A 19,939-nucleotide genomic window follows, 5' to 3' on the forward strand; every position below is an offset into this window, starting at 1 on the left:
GAAGCAATTGGTAAAGTTGTCTACAACATATTCATAGTTGATGTGCTGGATGGTGGTATGAATATCTTATCACTGCTTTAAAACCTAGGAAACGGAGCAAATACACATTTTAAAGACATTTGAATTGCATCTCGAGTTCAACTTTCTCACTCCACAAAGTTGAAGAGCTATAAAAATGAGCGTTTCTTGCTCTAAAAGAGATGAAAAATGTTTAACAGTGATTTTTTGCAATTTTACTGTTTAATCATCACAGTTTCATACGTCTTGCATTCCATTCCATTTCAACTAAAATTGCATTCTTGAGTTTTCTCCCATCTTTCTTTCAGAAGAAGCAAGTTTTCTGAGAAGAACCTCTAAAGGTGTTGTTTCAGTGTGGTGGGGGGGAAGGATAGGTTGCTGTCAAGAGCAGTCCTGGACAAATGACTTGGAAGACACGGGTTACTGATAAAAGCTAAGAATTAAAGAAATGAATTTTAGGTGCCCATCTTGAGAACTTTTTAAAAAAGATATTTTAAAAAGGGTAAGGTATGTGCACAAGAACTTTCAAATGTACATGAAGATGACAGCTCTAAGAACCCAAAAATCATATCCCCTTTGAAAATGTACATGATCATAGTACCATTATATTATCAGTTAAACTAGTAGTGTGTTGTTCCTCCCAGAAACCATGCATGCCAGCTGTAGCTCTTTGAAAGGATTCAACAGCAGCACTTTAACCTTAGTTTGGTAACAAATTACAGTGCAGTTTTGTAGCTGTGTCATTTGCCTTTCTTCCCCTTGAGTTTATGATGGCTTGAAAAAAACATCAACCAACCAACCAAGCTGTAGATCACGAGAGAGATACCAATGCACAACCACCAGGGATTTAACTTTGCCACTCTTTTTTCTCTCCTTTGTTCCCCTGACCCACTAAAGGTATTGAAATAACAAATCATGCAACTGCAACATTAGAAGGCAATCAGATTTTCAACAACCGCTTTGGAGGTTTATTTCTAGCATCTGGTGTCAATGTCACGATGAAAGGTGAGCCCGAGTCCTCCTGGCTTGTGTTTGGTCATTTGTTTGGTGCTGGGTCTTGGGTTTATCGTACCCTTTGGGGCTCACAGTTGGTACCACCTTAGGCTGAGTTGTGACTAAGGTTCAGGTGAAGGTAATGAGCCACATTAAGCTGTGTTAAGATTTTTAGACAGACACTTTCAAAGGTAGCTTAAGGCTTTGCTGTCATATTAAAACTGTGATAAGCTCTTCTCTCAAAATCACTTCTGAACTGGTTCCTGATCTTTGGCCCATCTCAGACTTCTGAGTTAGTACAATGGAAGGTCTTTTTCTTGCATATCCAAAAACAAGTGCCCAGTAAAGAAACATGCCTCACTTGGCTTTTAGGATCTAAAAGCACGAATACTCAAAATCCCAAAACACTTTTTTCAGAAAATATGAACAGTTTACATACATAAAATTCTCTTGTATGGTGGGGAAGTGTGCATGAGACAGGAGCCTCTTGGACGAGATGGGAATGATGGTTTGAATGCCAGACAGCTCCAGGAAGTTGTTCTAGAAGAAAAAGATTCCGTTTGCAGGATTTTTACATACTTGCCTGTGTCTGTTAAACCTTTTCCTGTGGATGCTTTGCACCCCTTAAAACACAAGCTCTGGCTCTCTGCTTCCCAGCTCCTGGGCTTCCTGATGGCATCAGGCAGTGCTGTGATACTGCTGGGAGCAGGCAAAACTTTTTGAGGTGCACTTTGGTACTAGATGGAAGATCAGGTAGTTGAGTAACAGAGCAGATTATCAAATTCACTGTACCTTGGACACATCTTTGAAGTACTGGAGCTGGTCAGACCTAATTTCCACTTCCACTGTGTTGGAAAGTACCTTATTCCTAAACTTTCCTGAGGAAAGAGCCATCCTTTTCCTCTTTCTAAGGGATGTGTAAAAGGCCTTACACTAAATGAGAGGCTTTCAAACATTGGGTTTCAAGCTCCTCAGCAGAAAACCTAAGCCTGCTAGGAAGGCTTGTGTGTCTCTAAGCATTTATTAACAGCTCAGTTCATAAAGAGTATTCAAATAGAGGCTATCAGGTATTTTATGCCACATGTGCAAAGAGGAACAAGTGTTGCTTGCTTCAGGAGTGCATGGCACTCTGGGCATGTGGGCATTGAGGATTTTATATGCTTAAATGCCAGAACTGAAATGTAGGTAGAGGACTAACTGTTCCTAATGGGCCCTTTGCTTCAATGCCTCAAGCAAAAAGAAAAAAGGTCATTGATCCAGCTGTGATGAGTTCTGGATTTTTTTTCCCCCCAACAGATAACAAAATAATGAACAATCAAGATGCCATAGAGAAAGCTGTCAGTAGAGGCCAGTGTTTATATAAGATCTCAAGCTATACCAGCTACCCGATGCATGACTTCTACAGGTAACAGGTTCTTTCCCGTCGCCTAGAGTAAGGCTTTCCAATAAACCCAATTTCTCTTCCAGCAAGGCCCCTACAACAGTTGCTGGGTGTCAGTGAGTACACAAATGTGTGCTCTCTCTCAGCTGCAACAGAAGAGGACTAAACAAGTTCCCATTGTCTGGAATTAACTGTGGGGCTGAGAAAAACAGATTGTTTCTGTAAACCTGAGCCCAAGGGGTTGCACAGCACAACTGTATTTGCTACACAAGTAACAAAAAAGTGTGCTGTGAAATCCAAGTTCATGTAAAATTCTCAAACTTTACAGTCCTGTGTACCCTCTTCCCTTTAATGCATAGAATTCTGCTCTTCCACCCTCCCGGAGCACTTCCCTTGAGAGCTGCTCAGGTTTTGGTACTGCCTCATGTGCTGTTTTTCCCTCCAGATGTCACACCTGCAACACCACAGACCGTAACGCCATCTGTGTGAACTGCATCAAGAAGTGCCATCAAGGACACGACGTAGAATTCATTAGACATGATAGGTATGTTTCCAGCAGGGCGTGGGGCTGCTCCAGGAGCAGGAGGGAATGGCCACTAAGAGCTGTCTCTCTGTGTTGTAGGTTTTTCTGTGACTGTGGTGCTGGAACACTGTCCAATCCCTGTACGCTCGCCGGAGAGCCTACACATGATACAGATACACTATATGACTCTGCTCCACCTATAGAATCTAATACATTGCAGCACAACTGAATTCCTTTTCAGAGAGAAAGTCCTGCCATTCTAATATCATAACTATTAAAACTTTTCTTTTGGAGGAAGTTACACTTGCCCATTTCTGCAGAAAGAGACTGTATTAAAGCGGATGTGTGAGGTGTTGACACTATGGAGCTCAACCTACCAAAAAAGAAAGTGGCAATATGTTGACTCAGGATAACAGAACTGGGCGTTTTAGCATTACTGTGTAAACAAAGACTTTGAAGGGACAGAAGTGAAGAAAAATAAGCTGCAATTTTGTACAGATACCAACTTCTGAGAGCTGGTGTTTTTACAAGTAGCATTGAAACGCAGTCCAATTTGCAGTAGTACTATTCTGTAGACAAGCAGCATTCTTTGTTGCTGCCTTTATGGACATGGGTACCAATTGCTTTTGTAACATGGTAAAAATGTGAGCTAGCACTTCTGCATTTCTTTTGATTTTTTAACATTTATTCAGATTGAGAAATATGATTTTAATGCTTTAATCTCATGTAGTTTGTTTCTAATTTCAAGCAAAAAATCTTATTGTACTTGAATGTGTCCTGTTTTGTTAGCACACCTAGACTTGCTGTAACTGTACTCATGTCCCAGTATGTACGTTCTTTCTATGAAAGAGAAAACACTAATCTTAAATTATATCCAGCAATTTTTCTGGTGTCCTCTGAAGTTAGAATAATCTCCTCCCCTGCCCCAGCAATAGTCTGTACTCAAACCACCCTAACAAAAGAAAGGAAAGCAAGTGTTTTAATGAGACTTCCTAGACTATAATGCACTATAAAACAAAGTACCCATGTAACTAAGTTTTGTGAAAGAAATTTTACTATGTTTTAAAGTACGCAGTAGAAAGTCTCCTCAAAACAGTCTTGTACTTTACTCTGTTCATAGTTTTTTTTGAACAGTCTGGACATTACTTACATAACCTGCTGGAAATCACAGCAATTTCCTGCTCTAATGAAGCTGAGACAAGTATATATACAGCCCTATACAGTTTCATAGCTTTTTTCCATTTATGTGTATTGGTGACAGTGGGTAATCAACAGCCTGAAAGTGTATGCATGTACCATAACATCTAGACTTAATATATTGTGGAGTACTCAATAACCATTATGTAGAGGGTAGGTATGAATTAAAGGGTTTAATTTCCTAGGAAAGACAATGGAAAAATGGTCATTTTTAAAAAATAAAGTTTATTAGATCATAATGTTGTCTGCTCCCACCTTCTTGAGAAACCCATGCGAGTTCCTAAAGCCGGTTGATCATCGCTGTGAGTTTCCGAACCGCATTTGCATCACTGGTTGCTCCATCCACCACCTGGCACAGGTACCTGAGGGAAATAACCACCTTTACTGACATGGGGCACTGAGGGGTAGAGCTTAAGATTCCCATTCCTGCAACAGCTCTCGGAGATATGGGTGCTGGGCCTGGTGTAAAGGCTGCCAGCAGTGTCCCTCTATAGCACCTCTGTGTGCAAATTCAGATGGGCACAGTGGCCCAAGGCTTAAAATACTGCTCATCGTATCTGCCCTCCCATAGTACCTCCCTCCCTCCCTCCCTCCGAACATCTGATGTTCACAAAAGTAATTGTAACTGCCCCCTCTTGCTGTGACTGAGCAAAAGCCACTGCCCAAATGTTAAAATGGATGCCTGTAAACCATTTGCAACTTAGGTACAGAAACCCAGGGCCTTACCTAAATACTCTAAGTGAGAGGGTTGTTTTTTCAAATTCTTTGGCTTTTCTGTGCCCCTTCTGAATGACATCCTCTGGAATATCTGCAAGTCTTGCCGCATTGAAGCCGTAGCTCTTTGGGCAGGCTCCTTCAATGAATTTGTACAGGAACGTAATTGTTTCCTGACTTGGATCTTCACTCTCATTTTCAACCATGCATGCCTGGGAAGAGCAAGTCACAAGTCAAGAGTTTGCAATACTGACCTGCAGCCTAAGAAATGCACGAGACGTCATGTCCTGTTCTCAAAACACTCCTGACTCGGGGCAGGAGAGCACAGAAAAAAGCAGGGGAAATCCCACAAGGGAAATCCCATCGTCACACACGCACCATGTGGCCCAGGCGCACAGCCCCGCTGTGGGAATAGTCCTCCACCAGGGAGTGGTAGTGAGTGGAGAACAGCGTCCGGCACCGGATGCTCTCCGCCAGCTCCTTCACCACCGCGCTCGCTATGGCTGTTCCGTCAAACGTGGCTGTGCCTCTGCCTGGGGACACAACGGGACAGCGTTGGCACACTTGGGAACACGAGTGGCACAGTAAAGTCAATCCACAGTTCACATGCTGCTGGAGAGACAGGCACCCTGAAGACACGTGCAGCAGTGCAGTTGCAGTGTTTGTTTTTTCCCCTCCCCACTGTATGGAGGGCAAACAAACAGCAGTGAGGGGTGAGAGCCATCTCTGGGAAGTGAGAGAGTATTGGCCCCATAACAATCACCCTCCTCTGCACTGCAGAAACAAGATGTTCATGCTCTCCTGAGGTTTGCTGCAAGTAATTATGCAAAGGAAAAGCAGGAAACCACAGCTGGAAATAGGGTAATGATGACTGAGGGTGGGAGGTGGTGATGGGTTCCCAGGGCACCCAAGATGTGTTTGTTAGGCTGAGACACTGACCAGTTAAACACCAGCAGCATTAAGATGAAACTGGCCCTGTGTACTTGGCTGCCATTCAGACAGCCTAAAAACCTTGCAGCCAGTCTTTAATCTCTCAGATTTAGTTTCCATCTATTACAAAGTAGTCTAATTACCCAGTTCATCCACGAGAACAAGGGAATGCTCTGTTGCATGCTGGAGAATGCTGGAAGTCTCACTCAGTTCAACAAAGAAGGTACTTTCACCTTTAATGGAAATGATAAATAAAAAAAAAAAAGGCCATTAAGTAGTCAGAGAACCACAACTAAAACCTCATTTAATCTGCACTACTATCTTGGGTTAAGCTAAAGTGAAACTCAATAGCAAACTGAAGATGAACAAAAACATCACACTTTTTTTCCAGTGTGAAAATGGCAGGTTCCCATTTGCCAGAAAAAACAAGTTTTGGTTCCTTTAGAGTACAGGTACAGGCACAAGCACAATTAATTTAAGTTTTAAGGGCAACACACCTGTTTACTTTTAATAGCACCAATCAAAAGTACCAACTGGACAAAAAGAGGGGCACAAAGGATACAAGATGGGGAGAATTTTTTTCCCTTTTGTAGTGGTTCTTGCTCTAAATGCACAGGGTAGGCCTCAGGTGTGTGTGGCTTTCCAGTAAAAAAAACAAGCAGAAAGTCAAAGACTGAGAGACTGGAATTACTGGTTTGGTTGTGATGTCATGAGGGAACTATTTGGATAATAAAGGCTTGATTTGTATGCACTCCCCTTAAACCAAGTATGACAAAAGCAATATTCTGCTGCTAAGGCTTGAGCATCTCATGGGCGTTCCAGGAAACCAGATAATACAAGGCCCGAAATTTACACCTGAAATTAGCAGATTACAAGCAGAAGTATACAATTATTCACACCCTTACACATGATAAAGCCACACTTACAAAGTCAGAATTTACTAGTTCTTTGTGGGGTTCATTACAAATAATCACAAGTAGCAGCAATTACTGCCATTTATTCCATTAAAGGAAAGCATTTATTTCCTGTACTCATGCTGCACGAGCACTGCTTTGCTCTAACCTAAGTTTTCCAACATGAATTATTAAGCAGTGTCCACCAATCCCAATTTTCTGCGTTTATTTAAAGAAATGTCCAAGATTTAATATGTTTTAAACAATATTTAAGAATAACCATTTATTATCTTTAGAAAATAAAGCCCTAAAATTGTACAGGCAATTTAAAAATTGCTTTACTAAAAAAATTAACTTCATAAAAGTCCTGCTGACATCCATTACAAAGTGACTGCCATGGAACAACTCTTGCTGTGCTTTCCTATCTACACAGTGTGCAAACAAATGCATCAAGGACAGATTTCAAAGCTCATTCTGTGACGTGTTCACCCTCACAATCTGAAATGTTAAATCAGAAGTATAGTTCTCAGCTAATTGAAAAAAAAAAAACCTGAAAATGCTACATTTTGCTAGACCATCTCTCATGAAGGAAGGGCAGTTCTCATCTCTACCATAAGCTTATACCAATACCTTAAGTATTCTTCCACACTTTTGACTCCTTCTTGTACTGAAATTAAACAAAATGGAGACGAGCTGGGCAGAGAAAGCCTTAATAACATTCTCTAGCTGCAAAGAAAAGCCTTGATTTGGGGAAGTGTAAATATTTTTTTTAATTATGAACTCTGAATGATTCACTTCCAAATTCCTTCTGTGCAGCGAGTTCAGTGGGCTTAACTCCTTTCATATTCACTGACCCACATTTTTCAGCAGAGAGATCACAGAAAATCTGTGCCCTCCTTAAATGAGCAGCAACACTACTCTTCTTACCACAATAATTTTATTTTTCTAGGCCAGTGGCGCTTTGCCCACCACCACTGGCAGACTTTCCCTTTCCAATTGTCGTGTCATCCTCCACTTGTGTCTTCCCCTCCATTAAAGCAACAAAATACTCTAACTACTGCTTCCAAGAAGGACACCTGCCCCTCTTACTCATCAGAAGAAATCAGATTTCAAACATAAGGCATTCTGATTGAAACAAGGGACTTCTAGTCCTTGCAAAAAGGTACAAAAACCACTCCTGTGCAACAGCTGCCCAAACATCACTGTCCTATTTCAGAACACTTAGATATCAATGTGAGTAGAATATAATCAATTCTACAAAAATATTCCTCAGCCTTGCATCTGGCTGGGAGTTTGGCTTTTAGTATTAAAATTCATTAAAAAGTGATCTTGTGTGTCTGTCAAAAATAACAGACACGCAGAGACAGAAACAAAGAAACTACAATCCTGTCTCCACTCTGAACAACAAGAGAGAAGAGTGCCCACCCCTCCCTGCAAAATACTGTCCCCTTTCCAACTTGCCACTGGGAGCAAGAGCAGAACGTTGGCAGCACCAGCCCTTCGTGCAGCTGTGTCAGACACTCACCGGCCATGATCCTGTCGGAGGCGCCGAGCCGCGTGAACACGCGGTCGATGGGCGTGAGCCTGCAGGCTTCCGCGGGCACGTAGCACCCCAGCTGGGCCATGACCACCAGGAGACCAGCCTGCACAGCAAACAGGCACACACACATTTTCACTAGTGCTTGCAGCTTCAGCTCCTCACACACAACAAGGGCAGGAAGCTGTGTTTCCCCTAAAACAAGGATTGCAGTACATAAAGCTTCCTGCTGCTTTAACAGCTCCAGGCTGCAGCAGCGTCATCTCTGGCAGGACTGAACCACTCTGAAAGCCTTCAAAACACAAATTACCACAGCAAGCAGTGTTTACAGAGCAACCTCCCTGCTGATGTCTAGTTTCATCTCATTCAACCTGCAGAAGTGTTTGGCAAGATGATACCAAGTCCTGGGACTTGAAAAAGATGAAAGGTACTCTATCACTTCTTCCCAACCACTTTTCCTAGGAGAAATAAAACTTGTCCTTCCCTAAAGTAGAAAATCTGTCTCAACGTGGGCATTTTCTACCTGCCTGTGCAATTGCTGCACACCCTGAAAGCCACTTCTGGGACCTCCTGTGATACCCATAATAGCCAGGCCCTATAATTCCCTTACCCAAACCCCAGGGGTACCCTGGAACACGTGACAATCACCTGTCGCATAAGCGTAGATTTGCCACCCATATTTGGGCCGGTTACCAGCACACAGGAGGCCTCACTGCTGCTGCCTTCATCCTTGATGCCAATTACGATATCATTGGGAATAAAATCATCCCCAAAGAAAGTTTTTGTGATGCACGGATGGCGGGAATTTCTAAGTTCCAGGAAGGGAGGAGCATTTTCCACAGGCAGCAGAATTACAGGTCGGCACAGGGGTCCATCACCACCTTGACTGTAGTGAGCAAGGGACATCAAGACATCTAGAAAATTAGGAGAGATTCCAGTCAGTCACACTTTCAAATTTCTTCATACACTGGAATTCATTTACTCATTGAACATTAATTTTGTAGACAACATTTTCTATTTCATTCCATTTTCCTCGTAAGGGAAACACCCAAGTAGCACTCCAGAACAAGTAAAAGCTGAGGTATTTCCACTGCCTTTCCTCATTCCTTCCAGATTTCTACGGCTATCAGGATAAAAATCCTCCCCTCTAGATTTTTTCGTTTAAAAGTCTTTAAAATCCACATCATTCCACTTCGGAAATGCATGTATAAAATATTATTTTCTTACCATTTTTTCATTTAGAACAAGTACGGAGGAAATCAGCTTTTGTGACGGGAATTACTTTGTGAAGAATTGTAATTCTGCTTGAAAGTGGCCAGAGGAAAACCATATAAATATTAAAACTCTGTTGGTCCAGCAGAAAACAAATCCCCTCAGTTAGCTGAGCCCTGAGGTTCTAAAAGCTGATCACCTATGAAATGACTTTTATGACTTTTAGAGGCTTTATGTACACACAGTACAGCTGAGCCTGGACATGGAATTCCTCTCTGCTGGGAACCAATTCAGCACTTGCCCTGGGCTGTGGTGTAGCTGATGTGACTGCTTCCCAGCTCTCCCAGCAAATCCATTCCCAGCCAACACTCCCTGCCTGCCTGTCCTCCCTTTTCTGCTCTAGTGGCATTCAGAGAGTGCTTTCATTTTTCCCTGGAACAAAGACATCCCAGAGTGCCTCATCTCAGCAGAAAATCCACAGGACAGAAGTATGCCAATCCTGAGAAGGGAATACAAGAGTCTGCTCTATTCCAGAAATTTAAGCAAGGAAATCTTCTACTAGACTACTTTCTCCAAGGCTTGACACTGAGCAATTTTTTATTCTTAAGGGCTGCTGAGAGAGCAGCCTGCTCAGATGGAAAGAAGCTTACCAACAGGTTAGATTTTTATACCTCCATTTAATAAGAAGCCACTAATCCATACACAAGACTCTGGAAGCAGTGAGGCCCATGAGGCTATGCTGAACGGGGAGAAATAGCTGCACACCTACAACCACACAACAGGAATGAAGAAAGAGTTTGCAAACATCAAGGCCCAGCAACTGTTCTGCCATTTAGCGACAGGAAGGAAACAGGGAATCACTGTTAACTACCAAAGCTGTTGACCACAATCAAGAGTTTTCAACCTACAGGTTAAAAGCTGGCAACAAGCTTACCCAGATCAGATTTCATCACCACAGGGGTAGTCTTACTGTGTGCCAGAACGAGGCAAAGCTCTTACCCAGCACAGCAATGCACTCCACAGCTGTCTGCCAGTCCTTGCTGTTCTTGTCGAAGTTGTAGAAGAGGCGCCTCATGCAGTCCTTGAGGGCAGCGTCGCGGCGCTCCTCGGCGTTCACCATCGCAGCCAGCATCTTCTCAATCTCCTTGGTCCAGTAGCGCTTGTATCCCTTCCTGCTCGACCTCAGCTCGTATTCCTCGGGCAGATTACGAGATACAGCACTTTCTGGGATTTCCATCTGGTACCGGTTCTTGCCTGTCCCCCAGTACTGCACAGATTTGAACCCAAGCAGCTTGCGTTGCTTATCCAGGTACTTCTGAAGATCTTCCTCGACAGCTTTGATATCCTGTAGTGCTCCATCATAATCGGGGTCAAAACCTGCCTTTGGGGTAATCACTCCTGTCTTCCGAGCCTGGTTGTGATCAAAGGCAGTGTCCCACCTCGTGAGCTCTGCACTCAGGTCAGGGAAGCGGCCGTCGGGATTTTTGGCCTTGCGGGTGACCAGCTGCTTCAGGACTTTGGATTTGAAGTCACTGGCAACCTCCTCCATGACATCGACAATTTCATTCATTACTTTAAATCCCTCCAGGGCAGACAGGAAGTCAGCGATTTTCTTTTTGCTGTATTTGAGTTCTTCATAGAAGATGGCCCTGCTGTCAGGATGGTTCTGACTTTTGAGTGGTGACCCAATGCTGTGAATTTTGCTGAGCAGCCTTTCAAGGTCAGGCAGTTTCTTCAGGTGCTCACTGACTTCAGACATTTTATCTGGCACTGCCAGGAGGTCCTCAACAGCATCCAAACGATCGTTGATGGATTTAGGATTACAAAGCGGAGCGCAGAGCCACTGCTTCAGGAGTCGCTTCCCGAATGGTGTACAACAAGAATCAATCCTTTCCAACAAAGTACCTTCTGTGCTTCCATTGGTTCCGTTCTGCAGGACTTCCAAGTTCATCAGGGTGACTCCATCCAGCACCATCCGCTGGCTGGTTCTGGCAAACAAACTACTTGAACTCACGGTTTTTGCAGTAGTGATATCCATAGGGACATATTCCTCGAAGTTCGCCTGCGATAACAGCTCCTGATCAATCAGACATTTTTTGAGATAGAAGACACATCCCCCAAGAGCTGACAAAGCTAATTCACTGTTTTCACCAGGAGTTAATCCCAGGGAGTCACTTTCTGAAGTCAGAGATTTGATTACAGAGGGCAGAGAACATCCATTTTCAGAATTCTGCTTCTCCTTGAAATATCCTTCCTCAAGAAGGACTTTTAGTGTTTTAGATGCATTCCAAAACTGGGAACCCGAGGTCAGCCCTTCCTGAATGCAAGAAACAAGCGAGCCCTTCAGTATCTTCTGTGTGTCCACAGACAGGTTCCCCTTCTCAAACAGCACCTGCACAGGAGTGTAATGAGCTACCAAAGTCCTAAATCTGGAGCAGTGACGGTCGTCTGGGAACTGGCCAACGTGGAACTTGCCCACGGAGGTGTCGACAAAGCAGACCCCGTACACGCGCGTCCCGGCCGAGTCATCCTTCTCCTTCACGCACAGCAGGAACTTGCTGTGGTTCTCGGAGGGGTCGCAGTCCATGACGCTGTAGGTCTGGGTTCCCTTGGTGATGATCCTGCAGATTTCCCGGCGCACCACCTTGTCAAACCTGGTGGAGTGGCCCGTTGACTTGCAGCGTGCTTCCATCATTTCGGGCGTTTCCGTCTGCTCCACGCGCGCCACCTTGTAGCCCTTCTGCACCAGCACATCAGAGAACCGGCCAAATGCAGTTTCTGGGAAACCCGAGTGGGCCCAAGTGCCCTTCATAAAGATCAGGCCCAGCTCATTCACGCCAGTGACTGCATCCATGTGATACAACTCATAGAACTTTCCAACCTTGTAGCAAATCACAGCATCAAAGTTTTGGCTTTTGAGCTGCCACCACCTCCGCACCCCCGGCGTGCACTTGTTGAGATAATCCTCAGGCACATACAGAGTACAGGGGTCGTAATCAGGGTCACCCTGGCGCCTCCTGTGCGCATCCTTCCTCTTCCCTTCCTGCAGCCAGTCAAGCTTTTCGTGCTCCCACACTGAGAAGCCACCAGTGCCTCCACTGCTAGCATTTGCTTGAGACTCAAAACTTTCAGGTGCTGCAAACGATGTCAGCTTAGACTTGGCTTCTGAGGAGACTGTTGGGGCTCTTTTGGGTGTTTCAGAACATTCATTTCCCAAGCTACTCCTTTTAGCAGGCTTTTTCACCTCTCCTCTCTTTCGTTTAGAAGGGACTTTTACGGGGCTCTCTGCAACACTCTCTGCCTCTGTGTCAGAAGACTCATTTTCATCCACCCCACTGCTGCCTTCCTCACTGCTTGCTGCTTCTTTCCCATCAGGCTTGAACTCCACATCAGAGCCATCATGGTCACTGTCAGAATCCAGCACTCTCCTTCTCTTGGCTTTTACAGCTCTTTCCCTGCTCATCCCTCGCTTATTGCTTTTCGCATCCTCCTCACTATTGCAGTCTTCACTGTTGCCCGATGCATTTTCACTCATCTCCTGGAAAAATAATTATTGTATCTGTAGATAATTCTGGCTACAAAGACACTGCTGCATAAAAAAGTGCAAAAATGTGCAATAACGCAGTAGCTATGATACTTCAAGCAAGAGAGAGCAGAGCCCCAGCCAATTCCATTCACCTTAACAGAACTCAGGTTTTTTCTGGATAACTAACTGCTACTGGCCAGTGGCATAATTACTGTCACTTGTGTTCTTTAGAGTCTCATTCATTACTGTGCATATGTGATGCTGATGAACAAAACACTTAAAACTGCACAAAAAAGAATATGGCATGTGTAGGAGAAAGAAAAGCAACTCCATTATTTGCCTTTCCAGCCTCAAACTTTAATAACTCCAGTGACAGCTCTGGAAAACCAGCAGTGGAGGGACTGTAGTGAGTACAAAGTGCCACTGCACATAACACAGTGCCTGGAGTGGCACCTGTCCCTCAGGGCACTGTCACACTGGACACTGAGTAGATGAGGAGCTAAGGGAAACCACCATCCCACTGACAGTTTCCTCATACCATTTGTCTCCAAAGAGATCTATTCCAAGGCATATGGTGCTACTGAAATAATAGTTCAATCAACCCAACATGAACACAATACAATAAAACATCACTTTTTAGTTACTCCACCAACAGACTGGTGTTAACAGTGCGAGAACTGTTATTTTAGTGCTACCCGACAAGATGAGGGCAGGCTCCAAAAATTCAATTTAATGCCTTAGGCAAATACTCAAAAAGCTAGAAATTTATACATTATGACACACTAAAACTTCAGATCAAACTTAGGGCAACTTGGACTATGAATAGCAGATAGAGAAGATAAAACGATGCACCAGAAAAAAGCATTTCTGAGTGAAAAAGTAGGTCACCAGGGAGTGATGAGTGAAGAGAGTCAGAGAAATAAGGTAGATTCTGGGGTCAGTCCTTACCATACAGAACACCAGAGAGATTTGTCTTTCCAACTAGAAAAGATGAGAGACCGGAATATGACCTGACAACACAGAAGCAGTACAAAAAAAGGCATATGGATACATATGTGTGCATGGTTAACGAGGAGATAAGCTGTGATTACTGTACCAGAGAACTTCAGGATATTCCGTCTTTAGTTCCAAGTCACAGCTTCTAAGTTCTAGCAATATTTCTGAAAATGACAGCAATTAAGAAACATTTTACCTCCATTTCTTCCTCTTCCTCCTCCTCTGTGTCTGAAGGTTCATTGCATACTGCCAGTTCAAGCCTCTTGGTTTTATCTTTGTTCATGGCATCGTCTGCCAACACCATGGCTCTTTTAATTTCAGGCTTTGTGCTGTAAAACATACCTCCCTTCATTGTCTCCCCATCTGATGAACCTGTAAAAACCACAGATCTGTTAGGAACTGAAGGCAGTCTAGCATTTAGCCAGTGTTCATAGTTCACTGTTAAATGTATTCAGATAACTAACATTCTGTGCTGTTACCAGCCATTCCCACCACATCTTAAATACAGCAACCTATCACTCACTCAGCCTGATAAACTACCCCTGGGGAAAGCATACACATTCACAAATGAAAAGCCTACCCACAGGAACACTTGAAGAATGGCTTCTATTTCTGTAGCTCATTAGCACATGTGAGCACTCCTAAGCTGAGCTCTGAACACCCTCACACTGTAGTTAGTGGTGAATTTAACACTTCACACTGGCAGCGCACACAGACCTGGCTGAGACCACAGGGCTGTTTCAGCAATGACAGGTAAGTTCAACCACTGAGTTAACTTCACTTTCTAGGCACAAGCCATCTGTGGCACAGAGCTCTTGATGAAAGCTCTGCTGGCCTCCAAACTGCTGCTGTAAGTGCAGCCAGGCACCCAGCCCCAGCCCATTAGCCAGATTAGCTGATGGCCAATCGCACTGGCCACTCAGCCTGACACTGCAGGGCAGTGAACAAAGCCTGCTATTAATAACTGCTCCATTCCCTCATCCTCCTGCACAGCCCCCGAGCATCACAGCACCACCTGCACACAACACAAACCCAAAGCCAACCAATCTGCAGACTGATTTCTAAGAAGGACAGGTCCTTTTTCCCCACTCTCGTGCATCCCATTATCCACCACTACCAACTGAAGCTTCAGCTCTAAGCCAGTGGCAGACAAAAGGCAGCTAACTCGGAGGAGGACAACTACCTCTCAACTCAAACAAAATCCTTACAATCATCTGGGAGTTTGCAGTAGCAAAGCAGGGAGTTACAAGTAGCTGTTCTACAGCAAAAAGGCAACACATTAACAACCCAGATTTCCCTTTTAGTTTCCCAAATGCAGTGAGGCAGTCTGAAGATATTTTGCATTAATATTAAATGCAACTGAACAACGGGAGGAAGAAAATCTCCTCATATACTGCACACTTAAAAGTGCAACACTTGCATATATTCACTTAATCAGCTGCTGTGCATCTCCCACTTCTTCATGCCCACCTGTCAGAGGCCCTGTGCAGTCTGTGTTTACACAGGTACAAAAAATAACACAACCCAAGAAACTTCTCCGTTTTCTTACCCAAAGACTCTAACACTCTTCCTTTGTATACAAAGATGCTTTTTGTTTGAATTTTAAAACAAACCAGGTATTTTAAGTATTTTTACTCTGTTCTGCATTCAACAGTTTTTCTGTGGATAGACCTGTATATCTGTGCTTAAACCTCTTTTTGGCAATTTTCTTTCGGTAAACAGATTCATTCCCCTTAACTACAGTTGCTTCTAAGTGACCCTGTAAGCTCTTAAAATACTTTGGTTCTTTTCAAACACTTTCAGGAAAGACACACATAAACCATGGACCAATTTACTTGCAATAAATTATGCTAACACTCATGGCAAGAACATTACCATTTTAATTTAAAACTATGGCTGAAGTGCAGTACACTGAAATGTAGCTACATGATCATGAGATGGAACTCTGACTTGGAAAAAGGAAGAAACTGTTTAAATTCAGGTTTTTTTCAGTGACACAAGCAAATCCTACAGGGTATCAGAAATACTTTATTACATATGAAGTAATTGATTGACTAACAAGACAGTTTACAGCAACATGATTTACACATGACAGGTTACAGCCAATGATTCAGTTTTCAGCAGCAGTAAAATCATGACTAAAAGGGAAAAACAGATTATGATTATTAAAAAGGTGAGGTTTATTATGCAAAACGTTAATTCTTGGTTATATTTGATTTTCACTAGTTAGCCAAGTCATTTCTTCAATACAACAAACACCAACTCTGCTCTGTAACTACAAGCACTGTCCTCACCAACACTCAATTCTCAAGTTATATATTTTATTTACAAAATCATTGGATTGCTTACAAGAACCACAGCAGAAGCAATTTTATTTACCCAGTATCTTGGGCCTAGCCTTTTAATTCTGGACAAACTGCAGTTCCCAAACAGCTGCTTAAAAACTGGGTTTCATATTCCTAATATTTTAAGGATTTCAGGGCTAAAAGTGGAAACACTGGATTTATCTTTTACGTACTTTGTATACTAATGGGAGAAATAAAGGAAATACCTTTAAAACATAAGCAAGCTTTAAGTTTGCTTAGTTAGTTGTTCTAATCTAATAAACAAAAGGGCTTAGTGTCTTGTTTCAAGAACTGTATAAACACAAATGTACCTGCAACCCTCAAAAACTTGTCACTTAGAAAGCACAAAACATGCTCAATTCTGCTCTTGGTTTTGCTGCTCTTTATGGAGAATAACATATCCTATATTCCAAGACTGTATTTCCAAAACAAGTGGCACATTTCCATTTTAAGAAATTTTGTTTCTATCTCTTACCTTTATATGGCTTCAGGTATTTAATACTGATCCAACCCCTTGTAGGGCTGTCATCAAAGAACTGCACATGGATACGAGTGGATTTTCCTTTTCCTCTGACTATTGTTCTTTCAATGGGGTGGTTGTAAATGAGACATGGCCACCAGGGATAACCTTCCATCTTGGCCCACACCAAGTCCCCAGGAGAGTACTCACAGGACACACTGCAGAGACAACAAATGTGTCATTTAAGGAACACAGACATTTAGAACAGCTCTTTGTAAATGTAACTGCACACCACTGCTGAGCATTTTGCCCTCTTATGGTCTTGGAAGGCTCCCAGGGGGTGCAACCTGGATCACACAGTTCTTCCATACCACCACCAACACGTCTCCTAAACTTTTTTGATTTGCTCCTCCAAGTTCTGCTGGATCCCCACAGAGCTAGAGCTTTATCATAGAATGGTTTGAGTTCAAACAGACCCTAAAGATCATCTAGTCCCAACCCCCTGCCATGGGCAGAGACACCCTCCACTAGACCAGGCACCATCCAACCTGGCCTTGAACACTTCCAGGGATGGGGCATTCACAGCTTCTCTGGGCAACTTGTACCAGAGTCTCACCAACCTACCAGTAAAGAATTTCTTCCTAAGATCTAATCTAAACCTCCTCTCTTCAGTTTGAAGCCATTCCCCCTTGTCCTGTCACTACATGCCCTGTAACAAGCTCCTGCCCAGGTTTCTTGCAGGCCTCTTTAGATACTGGAAGGTGCTCTAAGGTCTCCCTGAAGCCTTTCTCTTTTCCAGGCTGAACAGCCCCAACTCTCTCATACTGTCTATACAGGAGAGGGGCTCCAGCCCCCTGAGCATCTTTGTGGCCTCTTCTGAGTTCACAGTCACAGAAGACTGGCTGAGATCAGACGGGGTCTCTTGTCCAAGCCCTCTCCTCAAGCTGGGCCACCTACAGCCATGTGTAACCCAACTCTTCATGCACTTAAGGGAGAGGGAGAGTACCTGGGTCCAACCAGACCTTAACTAAAAGATTGCAGACTAGGTATTATGAATTATCAATGTATATAACTAAGACAAGTTTCCCTGGAGAGACTAATTATCAACCAGGCACCTAAAGGAAAAGAGTAAGACTTAAAAAACCCTCAGGCTACAAAAAATGAATAAATAGAAAATTCTGTCTGCACTGCAAAGCATCTGATGCAGCTTCTATTTGCTTCCCATAGATTTCACCCCACTGCCACACTCCGACAGATGTGTGGGATGGCTGGGATACTCCTGCAGGCTGTGGCCCAACAACCAGTGACACTCACTTTCCTGACACTTGGGACACTTGCCATCATGATGTTCAGCCCAAGAGAGACATAGAGCTCCCGGAGCGGGTCCAGCAGAGGGCAACAAAGATGGTTATGGCAATGGAGCATCTCTCTTACAAGGACAGGCTGAGGGAGCTGGGCCTGGTCAGCCTCAAGAAGAGATGACTGAGAGGGGACTTCATCAATGTGTTTAAATATCCAAATGGGGGGTTAGAAGAAAATGAAGCCAGGCTTTTCTTGGTGGTACCAAGCATTAGGACAAGAGGCAATGGGCAGAAACCGATGCACAGAAGTTCCACCAGACCACAAGGAGGAACTTCTTGACTCTGTGTGTGACTGCGCACTGGAACTGACTGTCCAGAGAGGTGGAGTCTCCCTCACTGGAGGTATTCAAAACTGTCTGAAAACAATCCTGTGCCATGTTCTGGGATAACCCTGCTCGAGCAGGGAGGTTGGGCCAGATGTCCCACTGTGGTCCCTTCCAGTCTGACTCACTGTGTCATTCTATGCTACAGCACGGAAAGCAAATTTAGGGCACGAGTCAAACACTATTTCCAAACAGCAAAACCAGACCGCACGCCCCCGTCCCCGCAGGTGTCCCGTTGTCCCGCCCGCCCAGGCCCGCCGGGAGCACAGGCCGCTGCAGGAGGGCCCCGCGGGCCCGGCCGGGCACCACATCCAGGGAATGGGGAGTGTGGGGGAGAAGTGGGGCGGCGACAGGGCTACGACACGGACAGCCCGAGGGTCCCTCTCCGACCGCCGGCGGCTGCAGCCCCGTCCCGCCTCCCTCTCCCTCTCCCCTCCCGCGGGCCGCACTCCAAGGCCTCCCCCGTCCCCGCCGGTACCTGGGGGCCTTGGCGGCCGCGCCACCCCCCGCGCCCTTCACGCCGTTCTCGCCGCGCCGCGCCGCCGCTCGGCCCGCCCCGCCCGGGGGGCTGCCGGCGGCCTGGAGGCCGTTCCGCTCCCCCGAGGAGCGGCGGCGGCGGGGCTCGGTGCCGGCCGGCGGCGGGGCGGCCTTGGAGAAGAAGCGGAGCAGGGTGCTCTGCCGAGACATGGCCGCGGCGGGAAGCGCGGGCCGCCCTGCGCGCCAAAGCAGCGCCACGCGCGCGCCACCCGCGCGACTGGCCCCGCCCCGCCCCAGCTGTGGCGGGAAACGCTGAGGGACGGGACGGGGCTCGCCCGGCCCAGCCGGTTTGTGCCCATTGGCCGTGGTGCGAAACGGGGAAAATCTAAACGTTTCCTTAGGAAAGGACGCTCTTTGGCGTTTGATCTTCGCATGCTTTCAAGCCTAATCAGCAGGAAAGGAGATTTAAGCCGTGAAACAGCAGCTAACAAGCAATCCCTGAGTGATGGCCAGGTGTCGGACAAATTACCTGTGGGAAGAGTTACCTTGTTAAGGTTTAGGGCTCGAGGTGTTTCAGTGGTCTCCGACCTCGGGGGAGGTTAACAAAGCTTGGGGAGAAGGATGCGCTGCTGATAGTGGACATAAAGAATGCAGAATTTATGGGCCGCAAGGACATTTGGCAGGACCCCAAAGATATGGAAGAAACTAATAAAGACAACTCAGCAGCTGTGCTGAATCAGCGCCAGTTGGGTAAAAGGCAACTCTGGCAGGGGGAGATGGTGACCACCAACTCACGGCCATGGACCCAGGAAACCCATGGACCCAAAAGAAGAGAAAGACTGAGTATGGGACTAATTAGCAGGAGAAGCGAGAGAATCATTAACGAGCAGAAGATAGAATACTAATGAATAAGAGAATGTAGGAACCCAGAGTGCCAAGAATATTTCTCTGCCTGTTTTTAAGGGTTCTTACCCCCCTGAACAACACTGTTTTAGCCTCCAACCTTGGAAAGAATTACCAACAGTCAGACAAGAGCTAGAAAATACGGTGGTG

General features: G+C 44.9%; 2 protein-coding genes across 4 annotated transcripts in view; one reads left to right on the forward strand and one right to left on the reverse strand.

The window, feature by feature from the left end:
- The window catches only part of FBXO11 (F-box protein 11), a 68,999-nt gene extending 64,648 nt beyond the window's left edge, over nucleotides 1-4,351 (forward strand). For both annotated transcript variants that reach the window (XM_032103207.1, XM_032103208.1), the window contains exons 20-23: nucleotides 916-1,023; nucleotides 2,308-2,416; nucleotides 2,838-2,936; nucleotides 3,015-4,351. In XM_032103207.1, the coding sequence (XP_031959098.1) occupies nucleotides 916-1,023; nucleotides 2,308-2,416; nucleotides 2,838-2,936; nucleotides 3,015-3,144 (446 nt within the window). In that variant the 3' untranslated portion in view covers nucleotides 3,145-4,351. The remainder of the gene's footprint in view (nucleotides 1-915; nucleotides 1,024-2,307; nucleotides 2,417-2,837; nucleotides 2,937-3,014) is intronic.
- Nucleotides 211-19,127, reverse strand: MSH6 (mutS homolog 6). Of its 2 annotated transcripts, XM_032103206.1 has the most exons (11): nucleotides 18,888-19,127; nucleotides 16,741-16,943; nucleotides 14,117-14,292; nucleotides 10,398-12,936; nucleotides 8,835-9,100; nucleotides 8,175-8,292; nucleotides 5,900-5,989; nucleotides 5,205-5,359; nucleotides 4,839-5,038; nucleotides 4,368-4,474; nucleotides 211-1,551 (listed from the first exon to the last, which is right to left on the reverse strand). In XM_032103206.1, the coding sequence occupies exons 1-10, from the start codon at nucleotides 19,094-19,096 to the stop codon at nucleotides 4,393-4,395; spliced, it is 4,038 nt and encodes a 1,345-aa protein (XP_031959097.1). In that variant the 5' UTR covers nucleotides 19,097-19,127; the 3' UTR covers nucleotides 211-1,551; nucleotides 4,368-4,392. The 2 variants fall into 2 exon arrangements, with proteins under 2 accessions (XP_031959097.1, XP_031959096.1); XM_032103205.1 differs by lacking the exon at nucleotides 211-1,551 and having other exon boundaries at nucleotides 4,157-4,474.
- Nucleotides 19,128-19,939: the final 812 nt, after the last annotated feature.

Source organism: Corvus moneduloides, chromosome 3 (assembly GCF_009650955.1).
Source record: "Corvus moneduloides isolate bCorMon1 chromosome 3, bCorMon1.pri, whole genome shotgun sequence".
In the NCBI taxonomy this organism is placed as follows: domain Eukaryota; kingdom Metazoa; phylum Chordata; class Aves; order Passeriformes; family Corvidae; genus Corvus; species Corvus moneduloides.